Genomic DNA, 17,875 nt, shown 5'->3' on the forward strand with positions numbered 1-17,875 from the left:
TTGTGTGCAGTGGGAGTGAATGGGAAGGGGATTTGGTCCATTGGGATTGTGTACAGTGGAGTGAATGGGAAGGTGTTTGGTCCATTGGGATTGTGTACAGTGGGAGCGAATGGGAAGGGGTTTGGGTCCATTGGGATTGTGTACAGTGGGAGTGAATGCGAAGGGGTTTGGTCCATAGAGATTGTGTACAATTGGATTGAATGGGAAGGGGTTTGGGTCCATTGGGATTGTGTACAATGGGAGTGAATGGGAAGGGGTTTGTGTACAGTGGGAGTGAATGGGAAGGGATTTGGTCCATGGGGATTGTGTACAGTGGGAGTGAATGGGAAGGGGTTTGGTTCATTGGGATTGTGCACAGTGGGAGTGAATGGGAAGGGGATTGGGTCCATTGGGATTGTGTACAGTGGGAATGAATGGGAAGGGGTTTGTGTACAGTGGGAGTGAATGGGAAGGGATTTGGTCCATGGGGATTGTGTACAGTGGGAGTGAATGGGAAGGGGTTTGGTTCATTGGGATTGTGCACAGTGGGAGTGAATGGGAAGGGGTTTGTGTCCATTGGGATTGTGTACAGTGGGAGTGAATGGAAAGGGGTTTGTGTCCATTGGGATTGTGTACAGTGGGAGTGAAGGGGAAGGGGTTTGGTTTATTGGGATTGTGTACAGTGGGGGTGAATGGGAAGGGGTTTGGTCCATTGGGATTGTGTACAGTGGGAGTGAATGGGAAGGGGTTTGGTCCATTGGGATTGTGTACAATGGGAGTGAATGGAAAGGGGTTTGTTCCATTGGGATTGTGTACAATGGGAGTGAATGGGAAGGGGTTTGTTCCATAGAGATTGTGTACAATGGGAGTGAATGGGAAGGGGTTTGGGTCCATTGGGATTGTGTACACTGGGAGTGAATGGGAAGGGGTTTGGTCCATTGGGACTGTGTACAATGGGAGTGAATGGGAAGGGGTTTGGTCCATTGGGATTGTGTACACTGGGAGTGAATGGGAAGGGGTTTGGTCCATTGGGATTGTGTACAATGGGAGTGAATGGGAAGGGGATTGGTCCATTGGGATTGTGTACAGTGGGAGTGAATGGGAAGGGGTTTGGTCCATTGGGATTGTGTACAGTGGGAGTGAATGGGAAGGGATTTGGGCTCATTGGGATTGTGTACAGTGGGAGTGAATGGGAAGGGATTTGGTCCATTGGGATTGTGTACAATGGGAGTGAATGGGAAGGGGTTTGGTCCATTGGGATTGTGTACAGTGGGAGTGAATGGGAAGGGATTTGGTCCATTGGGATTGTGTACAATGGGAGTGAATGGGAAGGGGTTTGGTCCATTGGGATTGTGTACAGTGGGAGTGAATGGGAAGGGATTTGGTCCATTGGGATTGTGTACAATTGGATTGAATGGGAAGGGATTTGGGCTCATTGGGATTGTGTACAATGGGAATGAATGGGAAGGGGTTTGGTCCATTGGGATTGTCTACAGTGGGAGTGAATGGGAAGGGGTTTGGTCCATTGGGATTGTGTACAATGGGAGTGAATGGGAAGGGGTTTGGGTCCATTGGGATTGTGTACAGTGGGAGCGAATGGGAAGTGGTTTGGGTCCATTGGGATTGTGTACAATGGGAGTGAATGGGAAGGGGTTTGGTCCATTGGGATTGTGTACAATGGGAGTGAATGGGAAGGGGTTTGGTCCATTGGGATTGTGTACAGTGGGAGTGAATGGGAAGGGGTTTGGGTCCATTGGGATTGTGTACAATGGGAGTGAATGGGAAGGGGTTTGGGTCCATTGGGATTGTGTACAGTGGGAGTGAAGGGGAAGGGGTTTGGGTCCATTGGGATTGTGTACAGGGATTGAATGGGAAGGGGTTTGTGTACAATGGGAGTGAATGGGAAGGGGTTCGGTCCATTGGGATTGTGTACAGTGGGAACGAATGGGAAGGGGTTTGGTCCATTGGGATTGTGTACAGTGGGAGGGAAGGGGTTTGGGTCCATTGGGATTGTTTACAATGGGAGTGAATGGGAAGGGGTTTGGTCCATTGGGATTGTGTACAATGGGAGTGAATGGGAAGGTGTTTGGTCCATTGGGATTGTGTACAGTGGGAGTGAATGGGAAGGGGTTTGGTCCATTTGGATTGTGTACAATGGGAGTGAATGGGAAGGGGTTTGGTCCATTGGGATTGTGTACAGTGGGAGTGAATGGGAAGGGGTTTGGTCCATTTGGATTGTGTACAATGGGAGTGAATGGGAAGGGGTTTGGTCCATTGGGATTGTGTACAGTGGGAGTGAATGGGAAGGGGTTTGGTCCATTGGGATTGTGTACAATGGGAGTGAATGGGAAGGGGTTTGGTCCATTGGGATTGTGTACAGTGGGAGCGAATGGGAAGGGGTTTGGGTCCATTGGGATTGTGTACAGTGGGAGTGAATGCGAAGGGGTTTGGTCCATAGAGATTGTGTACAATTGGATTGAATGGGAAGGGGTTTGGGTCCATTGGGATTGTGTACAGTGGGAATGAATGGGAAGAGGTTTGTGTACAGTGGGAGTGAATGGGAAGGGATTTGGTCCATGGGGATTGTGTACAGTGGGAGTGAATGGGAAGGGGTTTGGTTCATTGGGATTTTGCACAGTGGGAGTGAATGGGAAGGGGTTTGGGCCCATTGGGATTGTGTACAGTGGGAGTGAATGGGAAGGGGTTTGTGTCCATTGGGATTGTGAAAATTGGGGTGAAGGGGAAGGGGTTTGGTTTATTGGGATTGTGTACAGTGGGGGTGAATGGGAAGGGGTTTGGTCCATTGGGATTGTGTACAGTGGGAGTGAATGGGAAGGGGTTTGGTCCATTGGGATTGTGTACAATGGGAGTGAATGGGAAGGGGTTTGGTCCATAGAGATTGTGTACAATGGGAGTGAATGGGAAGGGGTTTGGGTCCATTGGGATTGTGTACACTGGGAGTGAATGGGAAGGGGTTTGGTCCATTGGGACTGTGTACAATGGGAGTGAATGGGAAGGGGATTGGTCCATTGGGATTGTGTACAGTGGGAGTGAATGGGAAGGGGTTTGGTCCATTGGGATTGTGTACAGTGGGAGTGAATGGGAAGGGGTTTGGTCCATTGGGATTGTGTACAGTGGGAGTGAATGGGAAGGGATTTGGGCTCATTGGGATTGTGTACAGTGGGAGTGAATGGGAAGGGATTTGGTCCATTGGGATTGTGTACAATGGGAGTGAATGGGAAGGGGTTTGGTCCTTTGGGATTGTGTACAGTGGGAGTGAATGGGAAGGGATTTGGTCCATTGGGATTGTGTACAATGGGAGTGAATGGGAAGGGGTTTGGTCCATTGGGATTGTGTACAGTGGGAGTGAATGGGAAGGGATTTGGTCCATTGGGATTGTGTACAATTGGATTGAATGGGAAGGGATTTGGGCTCATTGGGATTGTGTACAATGGGAATGAATGGGAAGGGGTTTGGTCCATTGGGATTGTCTACAGTGGGAGTGAATGGGAAGGGGTTTGGTCCATTGGGATTGTCTACAGTGGGAGTGAATGGGAAGGGGTTTGGTCCATTTGGATTGTCTACAGTGGGAATGAATGGGAAGGGGTTTGGTCCATAGAGATTGTGTACAATGGGAATGAATGGGAAGGGGTTTGGTCCATTGGGATTGTGTACAGTGGGAGTGAATGGGAAGGGATTTGGTCCATTGGGATTGTGTACAGTGGGAGTGAATGGGAAGGGGTTTGGTCCATTGGGATTTTGTACAGTGGGAGCGAATGGGAAGGGGTTTGGTCCATTGGGATTTTGTACAATGGGAATGAATGGGAAGGGGTTTGGTCCATTGGGATTGTCGACAGTGGGAGTGAATGGGAAGGGGTTTGGTCCATTGGGATTTTGTAGAGTGGGAGTGAATGGGAACGGGGGTTGTTTGCTGGGTTTGTGTTCTGGAGTAGGCTGTTTGAGCAGTTATCATGTCTGCACTTTACCTGATAAGGTGAGCTGAGGGTTGCTTTCTGCCCGTTAGGTAACGTGTTGAAGGAGCTGAGCGAGCCAGCCGGTGCCACCATTTACACCAGCAAGTTCAAGGTACGAGCATTTTAAAAGAATATGTCACCTTTTGCATCATCGCATCAACTGCATGCTCCACAGGGCTGAGATGTGAGTGAGAATCGTGTGTTCAGACATTCCCCTGACTGGGTTCACTGTGATTTGGGGAGTGTGATGTGTCTCTGGGTGTGTTGTGTGTTCAGACATTCCCCTGACTGGGCTCACTGTGATTTGGGGAGTGTGATGTGTCTCTGGGTGTGTTGTGTATTCAGACATTCCCCTGACTGGGCTCACTGTGATTTGGGGAGTGTGATGTGTCTCGGGGTGTGTTGTGTATTCAGACATTCCCCTGACTGGGCTCACTGTGATTTGGGGAGTGTGATGTGTCTCCGGGTGTGTTGTGTGTTCAGACATTCCCCTGACTGAGCTCACTGTGATTTGGGGAGTGTGATGTGTCTCTGGGTGTGTTGTGTGTTCAGACATTCCCCTGACTGAGCTCACTGTGATTTGGGGAGTGTGATGTGTCTCCGGGTGTGTTGTGTGTTCAGACATTCCCCTGACTGGGCTCACTGTGATTTGGGGAGTGTGATGTGTCTCGGGGTGTGTTGTGTGTTCAGACATTCCCCTGACTGGGCTCACTGTGATTTGGGGAGTGTGATGTGTCTCTGGGTGTGTTGTGTATTCAGACATTCCCCTGACTGGGCTCACTGTGATTTGGGGAGTGTGATGTGTCTCCGGGTGTGTTGTGTGTTCAGACATTCCCCTGACTCGGCTCACTGTGATTTGGGGAGTGTGATGTGTCTCCGGGTGTGTTGTGTGTTCAGACATTCCCCTGACTGGGCTCACTGTGATTTGGGGAGTGTGATGTGTCTCTGGGTGTGTTGTGTATTCAGACATTCCCCTGACTGGGCTCACTGTGATTTGGGGAGTGTGACGTGTCTCCGGGTGTGTTGTGTGTTCAGACATTCCCCTGACTGAGCTCACTGTGATTTGGGGAGTGTGATGTGTCTCTGGGTGTGTTGTGTGTTCAGACATTCCCCTGACTGGGCTCACTTTGATTTGGGGAGTGTGATGTGTCTCTGGGTGTGTTGTGTATTCAGACCTTCCCCTGACTGGGCTCACTGTGATTTGGGGAGTGTGATGTGTGTTCAGACATTCCCCTGACTGAGCTCACTGTGATTTGGGGAGTGTGATGTGTGTCTGGGTGTGTTGTGTGTTCAGACCCTCCCCTGACTGGGCTCACTGTGATTTGGGGAGTGTGATGTTTCTCGGGGTGTGTTGTGTATTCAGACATTCCCCTGACTGGGCTCACTGTGATTTGGGGAGTGTGATGTGTCTCCGGGTGTGTTGTGTATTCAGACATTCCCCTGACTGTGCTCACTGTGATTTGGGGAGTGTGATGTGTCTCGGGGTGTGTTGTGTGTTCAGACATTCCCCTGACTGGGCTCACTGTGATTTGGGGAGTGTGATGTGTCTCTGGGTGTGTTCTGTGTTCAGACATTCCCCTGACTGGGCTCACTGTGATTTGGGGAGTGTGATGTGTCTCCGGGTGTGTTGTGTGTTCAGACATTCCCCTGACTGGGCTCACTGTGATTTGGGGAGTGTGATGTGTCTCTGGGTGTGTTGTGTATTCAGACATTCCCCTGACTGGGCTCACTGTGATTTGGGGAGTGTGATGTGTATCGGGGTGTGTTGTGTGTTCAGACATTCCCCTGACTGGGCTCACTGTGATTTGGGGAGTGTGATGTGTCTCTGGGTGTGTTGTGTATTCAGACATTCCCCTGACTGGGCTCACTGTGATTTGGGGAGTGTGATGTGTCTCCGGGTGTGTTGTGTGTTCAGACATTCCCCTGACTGGGCTCACTGTGATTTGGGGAGTGTGATGTGTCTCCGGGTGTGTTGTGTATTCAGACATTCCCCTGACTGGGCTCACTGTGATTTGGGGAGTGTGATGTGTCTCGGGGTGTGTTGTGTATTCAGACATTCCCCTGACTGGGCTCACTGTGATTTGGGGAGTGTGATGTGTCTCTGGGTGTGTTGTGTATTCAGACATTCCCCTGACTGGGCTCACTGTGATTTGGGGAGTGTGATGTGTCTCCGGGTGTGTTGTGTGTTCAGACATTCCCCTGACTGGGCTCACTGTGATTTGGGGAGTGTGATGTGTCTCTGGGTGTGTTGTGTATTCAGACATTCCCCTGACTGGGCTCACTGTGATTTGGGGAGTGTGATGTGTCTCTGGGTGTGTTGTGTGTTCAGACATTCCCCTGACTGGGCTCACTGTGATTTGGGGAGTGTGATGTGTCTCTGGGTGTGTTGTGTGTTCAGACATTCCCCTGACTGGGCTCACTGTGATTTGGGGAGTGTGATGTGTCTCCGGGTGTGTTGTGTGTTCAGACATTCCCCTGACTGGGCTCACTGTGATTTGGGGAGTGTGATGTGTCTCTGGGTGTGTTGTGTATTCAGACATTCCCCTGACTGGGCTCACTGTGATTTGGGGAGTGTGATGTGTCTCCGGGTGTGTTGTGTGTTCAGACATTCCCCTGACTGAGCTCACTGTGATTTGGGGAGTGTGATGTGTCTCTGGGTGTGTTGTGTGTTCAGACATTCCCCTGACTGGGCTCACTGTGATTTGGGGAGTGTGATGTGTCTCTGGGTGTGTTGTGTGTTCAAACATTCCCCTGACTGGGCTCACTGTGATTTGGGGAGTGTGATGTGTCTCCGGGTGTGTTGTGTGTTCAGACATTCCCCTGACTGAGCTCACTGTGATTTGGGGAGTGTGATGTGTCTCTGGGTGTGTTGTGTGTTCAGACATTCCCCTGACTGAGCTCACTGTGATTTGGGGAGTGTGACCTGTCTTCAGGTGTGTTGTGTGTTCAGACATTCCCCTGACTGGGCTCACTGTGATTTGGGGAGTGTGATGTGTCTCTGGGTGTGTTGTGTGTTCAGACATTCCCCTGACTGGGCTCACTGTGATTTGGGGAGTGTGATGTGTCTCTGGGTGTGTTGTGTGTTCAAACATTCCCCTGACTGGGCTCACTGTGATTTGGGGAGTGTGATGTCTCTCCGGGTGTGTTGTGTGTTCAGACATTCCCCTGACTGGGCTCACGGTGATTTGGGGAGTGTGATGTGTCTCTGGGTGTGTTGTGTATTCAGACATTCCCCTGACTGGGCTCACTGTGATTTGGGGAGTGTGATGTGTCTCTGGGTGTGTTGTGTGTTCAGACATTCCCCTGACTGGGCTCACTGTGATTTGGGGAGTGTGATGTGTCTCTGGGTGTGTTGGGGGTGTTCAGTCACTCCCCTGACTGGGCTCACTGTGATTTGGGGAGTGTGATGTGTCTCCGGGTGTGTTGTGTGTTCAGACATTCCCCTGACTGGGCTCACTGTGATTTGGGGAGTGTGATGTGTCTCTGGGTGTGTTGTGTGTTCAGACATTCCCCTGACTGGGCTCACTGTGATTTGGGGAGTGTGATGTGTCTCTGGGTGTGTTGTGTGTTCAGACATTCCCCTGACTGGGCTCACTGTGATTTGGGGAGTGTGATGTGTCTCTGGGTGTGTTGGGGGTGTTCAGTCACTCCCCTGACTGGGCTCACTGTGATTTAAGGTTGGTGATCCGACCCTGAGTGCGCTGGAACTGTGGGGAGCCGAGTACCAGGAGACGAACGCTCTGCTGATGCGCTCTAAGGACTCTGAGTTTCTGCGTGCCGTCTGTGTTCGAGAGAAATGTCCTGTCGATTTTGTGGGTAAAATAACCGGGAATGGAACGGTGAGTAAATTAGCAGACATTCTGCTGTAGTTCTAGGTGATTGTACAAGCGGTGTTGGGCGATTGTACAGACAGGGCTGGGTGATTGTAGAGATGGTGTGAGTACACGGGAGGGGCGGGTGGTTACAGGACCGGGGTGTCGGAGGGGGATTTCACAGGAGGGGCCGGTGTACATGATAAAGATATTAATTAGGATGACAAATGGAATGTTGGGCTTTATTGCAAAGGGAATGGAGTATAAAAACAGGGAAGTCCTGTTACAACTGTACAGGATGTTGGTGAGACCACACCTGGAGTAATGCGTTCAGTTTTGGTCTGATTTAAGGAAGGATATACTTGCATTGGAGGCAGTTCAGAGAAGGTTCACGAGGTTGATTCCGGAGATGAAGGGGCTGTTTTATGAAGAAAAGTTGAGCAGGTTGGGCCTATACTCATTGGAGTTTCGAAGAATGAGAGGTGATCTTATTGTAACGTTTAAGGTTCTGAAGGGGCTTGACAGGGTAGATGCAGAGAGGATGTTTCCCCTCCTGGGGGAATCTAGAACTAGGGGGCATAATTTCAGAATAAGGGGGCACCCTTTAATTCGGATATGAGGAGGAATTTCTTCTCTCAGAGAGTCGTGAATCTTTGGAATTCCCTGCCCCAGAGAGCTGTGGAGGCTGGGTCATATTTAAGGTGGAGATAGACAGATTTTTGAATGGTGAGGAAGTCGAGGGTTATGGGGAGTGGCAGGAAAGTGGAGTTGCGGCCAAGATCAGATCAGCCATGATCTTATTGAATGGCGGAGCAGGCTCGAGGGGCCGAATGAGCTACTCCTGCTCCTGCGTCTTATGTTATGTTTTTATCTATTCCTGACGGCTGTTTCACAGATTGTGCTGCTTGATGATCGGGAGACTGCGCTGAAATCCGAGCTCCCCCGGTGCCAGCCGACTGGATGTGCAGCCCGTCCTGTGGATCTGAAGCTGGACTGGGTCCTGGGAAAAATGCCACAGAAGGTGAGGAAGTGGATTGACCCTGCGGTGGGTTCGGGGCTGGCCTCTGACCGATGGCCAGAGTTCAGATCGGTCCCGACTGGCGGGGCTGAGAGACGTGCTGCCCCTCGTCGTTGCCCCTTTTACAGGAGGTGAGCTGTGTGAGCCCAGTTCAAATGCTCAGCAACTGAGGAGAAATTGGGACCTGAGGCACAAACGGGCAAAGGCTCTGATACTGGAGAGGGACATCGCAACAGGAGGAGGCCATTCAGTCCCTCGAGCACGCTCCGCCATTCAATGAGATCACGGCTATTCCGGATCTTAACCCCATCGACCCACCTGGCTTTTGCAACCCTGAATATCCTTGCCTAACAAAAACCAATCAAGCTTAGTTTAGAAGTTATCAATTTACCAGTTTTCTGGGGTGTCGCATTCCAGATACCCTCTGTGAAGAAACGCTTCCTGCCATCACCCCTGAATGTCTTGGCTCGAATCTTAAGGTCACGCCCCCTGGTTCTGGATTTCCCAATCCTGTCAACCACTTTACTCATTCCAAACACCTCAAGTAGAACACCGCTTAATCTTCTAACAGAAGGGAGCTGAAGTCGAGTCCCTGCAACCTGTAACACACTGATATACTCCACACCCCTCACTGTAACACTGATATACTCCACACCCCTCACTGTAACACTGATATACCCCACACCCCTCACTGTAACACTGATATACCCCACACTCCTCACTGTAACACTGATATGCCCCACACCCCTCACTGTAACACTGATATACCCCACACCCCTCACTGTAACACTGATATACCCCACACCCCTCACTGTAACACTGATATACCCCACACCCCTCACTGTAACACTGATATACCCCACACTCCTCACTGTAACACTGATATGCCCCACACCCCTCACTGTAACACTGATATACCCCACACCCCTCACTGTAACACTCTGATATACCCCACACCCCTCACTGTAACACTGATATACTCCACACCCCTCACTTTAACACTGATATACCCCACACCCCTCACTGTAACACTGATATACCCCACGCCGCTCACTGTAACACTGATATACCCCACACCCCTCACTGTAACACTGATATACCCCTCACTGTAACACTGATATACCCCACACCCCTCACTGGAACACTGATATACCCCACACCCCTCACTGTAACACTGATATACCCCACACCCCTCACTTTAACACTGATATACCCCACACCCCTCACTGTAACACTGATATACCCCACGCCGCTCACTGTAACACTGATATACCCCACACCCCTCACTGTAACACTGATATACCCCACACCCCTCACTGTAACACACTGATCTACCCCACACCCCTCACTGTAACACTGATATACCCCACACCCCTCACTGTAACACTGATATACCCCACACCCCTCACTGTAACACTGATATACTCCACACCCCTCACTGTAACACTGATATACCCCACACCCCTCACTGTAACACTGATATACCCCACACCCCTCACTGGAACACTGATATACCCCACACCCCTCACTGTAACACTGATATACCACACACTCCTCACTGTAACACACTGATATACCCCTCACTGTAACACTGATATACCCCACACCTCTCACTGTAACACTCTGATCTACACCACACCCCTCACTGTAGCACTGATATACACCACACCCCTCACTGTAACACTGATATACCCCACACCCCTCACTGTAGCACTGATATACACCACACCCCTCACTGTAACACTGATATACCCCACACACCTCACTGTAACACTCTGATATACACCACACCCCTCACTGTAACACTCTGATATACCCCACACCCCTCACTGTAACACACTGATATACCCCACACCCCTCACTGTAACACTGATATACCCCACACCCCTCACTGTAACACTCTGATATACCCCACACCCCTCACTGTAACACACTGATATACCCCTCACTGTAACACTGATACACCCCACACCCCTCACTGTAACACTGATATACCCCACACTCCTCACTGTAACACTGATATACCCCACACCCCTCACTGTAACACTGATATGCCCCACACCCCTCACTGTAACACTGATCTACCCCACACCCCTCACTGTAACACTCTGATCTACCCCACACCCCTCACGGTAACACTCTGATCTACCCCACACCCCTCACTGTAACACTCCGATCTACCCCACACCCCTCACTGTAACACTGATATAGCCCACACCTCTCACTGTAACACTCTGATATCCCCCACACCCCTCACTGTAACACACTGATATACCCCACACCCCTCACTGTAACACTGATATACCCCACACACCTCATTGTAACACTCTGATATACACCACACCCCTCACTGTAACACTCTGATATACCCCTCACTGTAACACTGATATATCCCACACCCCTCACTGTAACACTGATATACCTCACACCCCTCACTGTAACACTCTGATCTACCCCACACCCCTCACTGTAACACTCTGATCTACCCCACACCCCTCACTGTAACACTGATATACCCCACACCCCTCACTGTAACACACTGATATACCCCACACCCCTCACTGTAACACTGATATACCCCACACCCCTCACTGTAACACTGATATACCCCACACCCCTCACTGTAACACTGATATACCCCACACCCCTCACTGTAACACTGATATACCCCACACCCCTCACTGTAACACTGATCTACCCCACACCCCTCACTGTAACACTCTAATCTACCCCACACCCCTCACGGTAACACTCTGATCTACCCCTCACTGTAACACTCTGATCTACCCCACACCCCTCACTGTAACACTGATATACCCCACACCTCTCACTGTAACACTCTGATATACCCCACACCCCTCACTGTAACACACTGATATACACCACACCCCTCACTGTAACACTGATATACCCCACACACCTCATTGTAACACTCTGATATACACCACACCCCTCACTGTAACACTCTGATCTACCCCACACCCCTCACTGTAACACTCTGATCTACCCCACACCCCTCACATGTAACACTCTGATCCACCCCACACCCCTCACTGTAACACTCTGATATACATCACACCCCTCACTGTAACACTCTGATATACCCCACACCCCTCACTGTAACACTGATATACCCCACACCCCTCACTGTAACACTCTGATATACACCGCACCCCTCACTGTAACACTCTGATATACCCCACACCCCTCACTGTAACACAATAACAATACAATACAATACAAATCGCTTTATTGCCATGATAAGGTACATCTTATGTTGCCAAAGCATCAAAACACACTGATATACCCCACACCCCTCACTGTAACACTGATATACCCCACACCCCTCACTGTAACACACTGATATACCCCTCACTGTAACACACTGATATACCCCACGCCCCTCACTGTAACACTGATATACCCCGCACCCCTCATTGTAACACTGATATACCCCACACCCCTCACTGTAACACTGATATACCCCACACCCCTCACTGTAACACTGATATACCCCACACCCCTCACTGTAACACTGATATACCCCACACCCCTCACTGTAACACTGATATACCCCACACCCCTCACTGTAACACTGATATACCCCACACCCCTCACTGTAACACTGATATACCCCACACCCCTCACTGTAACACTGATATACCCCAAACCCCTCACTGTAACACTCTGATATACCCCTCACTGTAACACTGATATACCCTACACCCCTCACTGTAACACTGATATACCCCACACCCCTCACTGTAACACTGATATACCCCACACCCCTCACTGTAACACTGATATACCCCAAACCCCTCACTGTAACACTCTGATATACCCCTCACTGTAACACTGATATACCCCACATCCCTCACTGTAACACTGATATACCCCACACCCCTCACTGTAACACTGATATACCCCACACCCCTCACTGTAACACTGATATACCCCACACCCCTCACTGTAACACTCTGATATACCCCACACCCCTCACTGTAACACTGATATACCCCACACCCCTCACTGTAACACACTGATATACCCCACACCCCTCACTGTAACACTGTTATACCCCACACCCCTCACTGTAACACTGATATACCCCACACCCCTCACTGTAACACTGATATACCCCACACCCCTCACTGTAACACTGATATACCCCACACCCCTCACTGTAACACTGATATACCCCACACCCCTCACTGTAACACTCTGATATACCCCACACCCCTCACTGTAACACTGATATACTCCACACCCCTCACTTTAACACTGATATACCCCACACCCCTCACTGTAACACTGATATACCCCACGCCGCTCACTGTAACACTGATATACCCCACACCCCTCACTGTAACACTGATATACCCCACACCTCTCACTGTAACACTGATATACCCCACACCCCTCACTGTAACACTGATATACCCCACACCCCTCACTGTAACACACTGATATACCCCACACCCCTCACTGTAACACTGATATATCCCACACCCCTCACTGTAACACTGATATACCCCACACCCCTCACTGTAACACTCTGATCTACCCCACACCCCTCACTGTAACACTGATATACCCCACACCCCTCACTGTAACACTCTGATATACCCCACACCCCTCACTGTAACACTGATATACCCCACACCCCTCACTGTAACACTGATCTACCCCACACCCCTCACTGTAACACTGATATACCCCACACCCCTCACTGTAACACTGATCTACCCCACACCCCTCACTGTAACACTGATATACCCCACACCCCTCACTGTAACACTGATCTACCCCTCACTGTAACACTGACATACCCCACACCCCTCACTGTAACACTGATATACCCCACACCCCTCACTGTAACACTGATATACCCCACACCCCTCACTGTAACACTGATATACCCCACACCCCTCACTGTAACACTGATATACTCCACACCCCTCACTGTAACACTGATATACCCCACACTCCTCACTGTAACACTGATATACCCCACACCCCTCACTGTAACACTGATATACCCCACACCCCTCACTGTAACACTGATATACCCCACACTCCTCACTGTAACACTGATATGCCCCACACCCCTCACTGTAACACTGATATACCCCACACCCCTCACTGTAACACTGATATACCCCACACCCCTCACTGTAACACTGATATAACCCACACCCCTCACTGTAACACTGATATACCCCACACCCCTCACTGTAACACTGATATACTCCACACCCCTCACTTTAACACTGATATACCCCACACCCCTCACTAACACTGATATACCCCACGCCGCTCACTGTAACACTGATATACCCCACACCCCTCACTGTAACACTGATATACCCCACACCCCTCAGTGTAACACTGATATACCCCACACCCCTCACTGTAACACTCTGATCTACCCCACACCCCTCACTGTAACACTGATATACCCCACACCCCTCACTGTAACACTCTAATATACCCCACACCCCTCACTGTAACACTGATATACCCCACACCCCTCACTGTAACACTGATCTACCCCACACCCCTCACTGTAACACTGATATACCCCACACCCCTCACTGTAACACTGATATACCCCACACACCTCACTGTAACACTGATATACCCCACACCCCTCACTGTAACACTGATATACTCCACACCCCTCACTGTAACACTGATATACTCCACACCCCTCACTGTAACACTGATATACCCCACACCCCTCACTGTAACACTGATATACCCCACACCCCTCACTGTAACACTGATATACCCCACACCCCTCACTGTAACACTGATATACCCCACACTCCTCACTGTAACACTGATATGCCCCACACCCCTCACTGTAACACTGATATACCCCTCACTGTAACACTGATATACCCCACACCCCTCACTGTAACACTGATATACCCCACACCCCTCACTGTAACACTCTGATATACCCCACACCCCTCACTGTAACACTGATATACTCCACACCCCTCACTTTAACACTGATATACCCCACACTGTAACACTGATATACCCCACGCCGCTCACTGTAACACTGATATACCCCACACCCCTCACTGTAACACTGATATACCCCACACCCCTCACTGTAACACACTGATATACCCCACACCCCTCACTGTAACACTGATATATCCCACACCCCTCACTGTAACACTGATATACCCCACACCCCTCACTGCAACACTCTGATCTACCCCACACCCCTCACTGTAACACTGATATACCCCACACCCCTCACTGTAACACTCTGATATACCCCACAGCCCTCACTGTAACACTGATATACCCCACACCCCTCACTGTAACACTGATCTACCCCACACCCCTCACTGTAACACTGATATACCCCACACCCCTCACTGTAACACTGATATACCCCACACCCCTCACTGTACCACACTGATATACCCCACACCCCTCACTGTAACACTGATATACCCCACACCCCTCACTGTAACACTCTGATCTACTCCACACACCTCACTGTAACACTGATCTACCCCACACCCCTCACTGTAACACTGATATACCCCACACCCCTCACTGTAACACTGATATACCCCACACCCCTCACTGTAACACACTGATATACCCCACACCCCTCACTGTAACGCTGATATACCCCACTCCCCTCACTGTAACACACTGATATACCCCACACCCCTCACTGTAACGCTGATATACCCCACTCCCCTCACTGTAGCACTGATATACACCACACCCCTCACTGTAACACACTGATATACCCCACACCCCTCACTGTAACACTGATATACCCCACACACCTCACTGTAACACTCTGATATACACCACACCCCTCACTGTAACACTCTGATATACACCACACCCCTCACTGTAACACACTGATATACCCCACACCCCTCACTGTAACACTGATATACCCCACACCCCTCACTGTAACACTCTGATATACCCCACACCCCTCACTGTAACACACTGACATACCCCTCACTGTAACACTGATACACCACACACCCCTCACTGTAACACTGATATACCCCACACTCCTCACTGTAACACTGATATACCCCACACCCCTCACTGTAACACTGATATACCCCACACTCCTCACTGTAACACTGATATACCCCACACCCCTCACTGTAACACTGATATACCCCACACCCCTCACTGTAACACTGATCTACCCCACACCCCTCACTGTAACACTCTGATCTACCCCACACCCCTCACGGTAACACACTGATCTACCCCACACCCCTCACTGTAACACTCTGATCTACCCCACACCCCTCACTGTAACACTGATATACCCCACACCTCTCACTGTAACACTCTGATATACCCCACACCCCTCACTGTAACACACTGATATACCCCACACCCCTCACTGTAACACACTGATATACCCCACACCCCTCACTGTAACACTGATATACCCCACACCCCTCACTGTAACACTGATATACCCCACACCCGTCACGGTAACACTCTGATATACCCCTCACTGTAACACTGATATATCCCACACCCCTCACTGTAACACTGATATACCTCACACCCCTCACTGTAACACTCTGATCTACCCCACACCCCTCACTGTAACACTCTGATCTACCCCACACCCCTCACTGTAACACTCTGATCTACCCCACACCCCTCACTGTAACACTCTGATATACCCCACACCCCTCACTGTAACACTGATATACCCCACACCCCTCACTGTAACACACTGATATACCCCACACCCCTCACTGTAACACTGACATACCCCACACCCCTCACTGTAACACTGATATACCCCACACCCCTCACTGTAACACTGATATACCCCACACCCCTCACTGTAACACTGATATACCCCACACCCCTCACTGTAACACTGATCTACCCCACACCCCTCACTGTAACACTCTGATCTACCCCACACCCCTCACGGTAACACTCTGATCTACCCCACACCCCTCACTGTAGCACTCTGATCTACCCCACACCCCTCACTGTAACACTGATATACCCCACACCTCTCACTGTAACACTCTGATATACCCCACACCCCTCACTGTAACACACTGATATACCCCACACCCCTCACTGTAACACTGATATACCCCACACACCTCACAGAAATCACAGAAACCCCACAGTGCAGATAGAGGCCATTTCGGCCCATCGAGCCTGCACCGACACATATTCCACCCGATCCCCGTAACCCCTACACCAACACATATCCCACCCTATCCCCGTAACCCCACGTATTTAATCCCCCTAACACTAAGGGTCAATTTATCATAGCCAATCAACCTAACCCGCACATCTTTGGACTGTGGGAGGAAACCGGAGCACCCGGAGGAAACCCACGCAAACACGGGGAGAATGTGCAAACTCCACACAGCCAGTCGCCCGAGGCCGGATTCGAACCCGGGTCCCTGGCGCTGTGAGGCAACAGTGCTAACCACTATGCCACCGTGCCGCCCTCATTGTAACACTCTGATATACACCACACCCCTCACTGTAACACTCTGATATACCCCTCACTGTAACACTGATATACCCCACACCCCTCACTGTAACACTGATATACCTCACACCCCTCACTGTAACACTCTGATCTACCCCACACCCCTCACTGTAACACTCTGATCCACCCCACACCCCTCACTGTAACACTCTGATATACATCACACCCCTCACTGTAACACTCTGATATACCCCACACCCCTCACTGTAACACTGATATACCCCACACCCCTCACTGTAACACTCTGATCCACCCCACACCCCTCACTGTAACACTCTGATATACCCCACACCCCTCACTGTAACACACTGATTTTCCCCACACCCCTCACTGTAACACTGATATACCCCACACCCCTCACTGTAACACTCTGATATACACCACACCCCTCACTGTAACACACTGATATACCCCTCACTGTAACACACTGATATACCCCACGCCCCTCACTGTAACACTGATATACCCCGCACCCCTCATTGTAACACTGATATACCCCACACCCCTCACTGTAACACTGATATACCCCACACCCCTCACTGTAACA

General features: G+C 50.3%; 1 protein-coding gene across 1 annotated transcript in view; it reads left to right on the forward strand.

Moving 5' to 3' along the window:
- The window catches only part of LOC147095507 (phosphoribosylformylglycinamidine synthase-like), an 81,683-nt gene that overhangs the window by 25,974 nt on the left and 37,834 nt on the right, over positions 1–17,875 (forward strand). The window contains 3 exon segments of the mRNA XM_085973654.1: positions 4,004–4,065; positions 7,631–7,792; positions 8,661–8,786. Of these exon segments, the coding sequence (XP_085829780.1) occupies positions 4,004–4,065; positions 7,631–7,792; positions 8,661–8,786 (350 nt within the window).

Source organism: Somniosus microcephalus, unplaced genomic scaffold, assembly GCF_052327205.1.
Source record: "Somniosus microcephalus isolate GS21.2 unplaced genomic scaffold, FLI_Smic_1.0 unresolved_chr1, whole genome shotgun sequence".
NCBI lineage: Eukaryota > Metazoa > Chordata > Chondrichthyes > Squaliformes > Somniosidae > Somniosus > Somniosus microcephalus.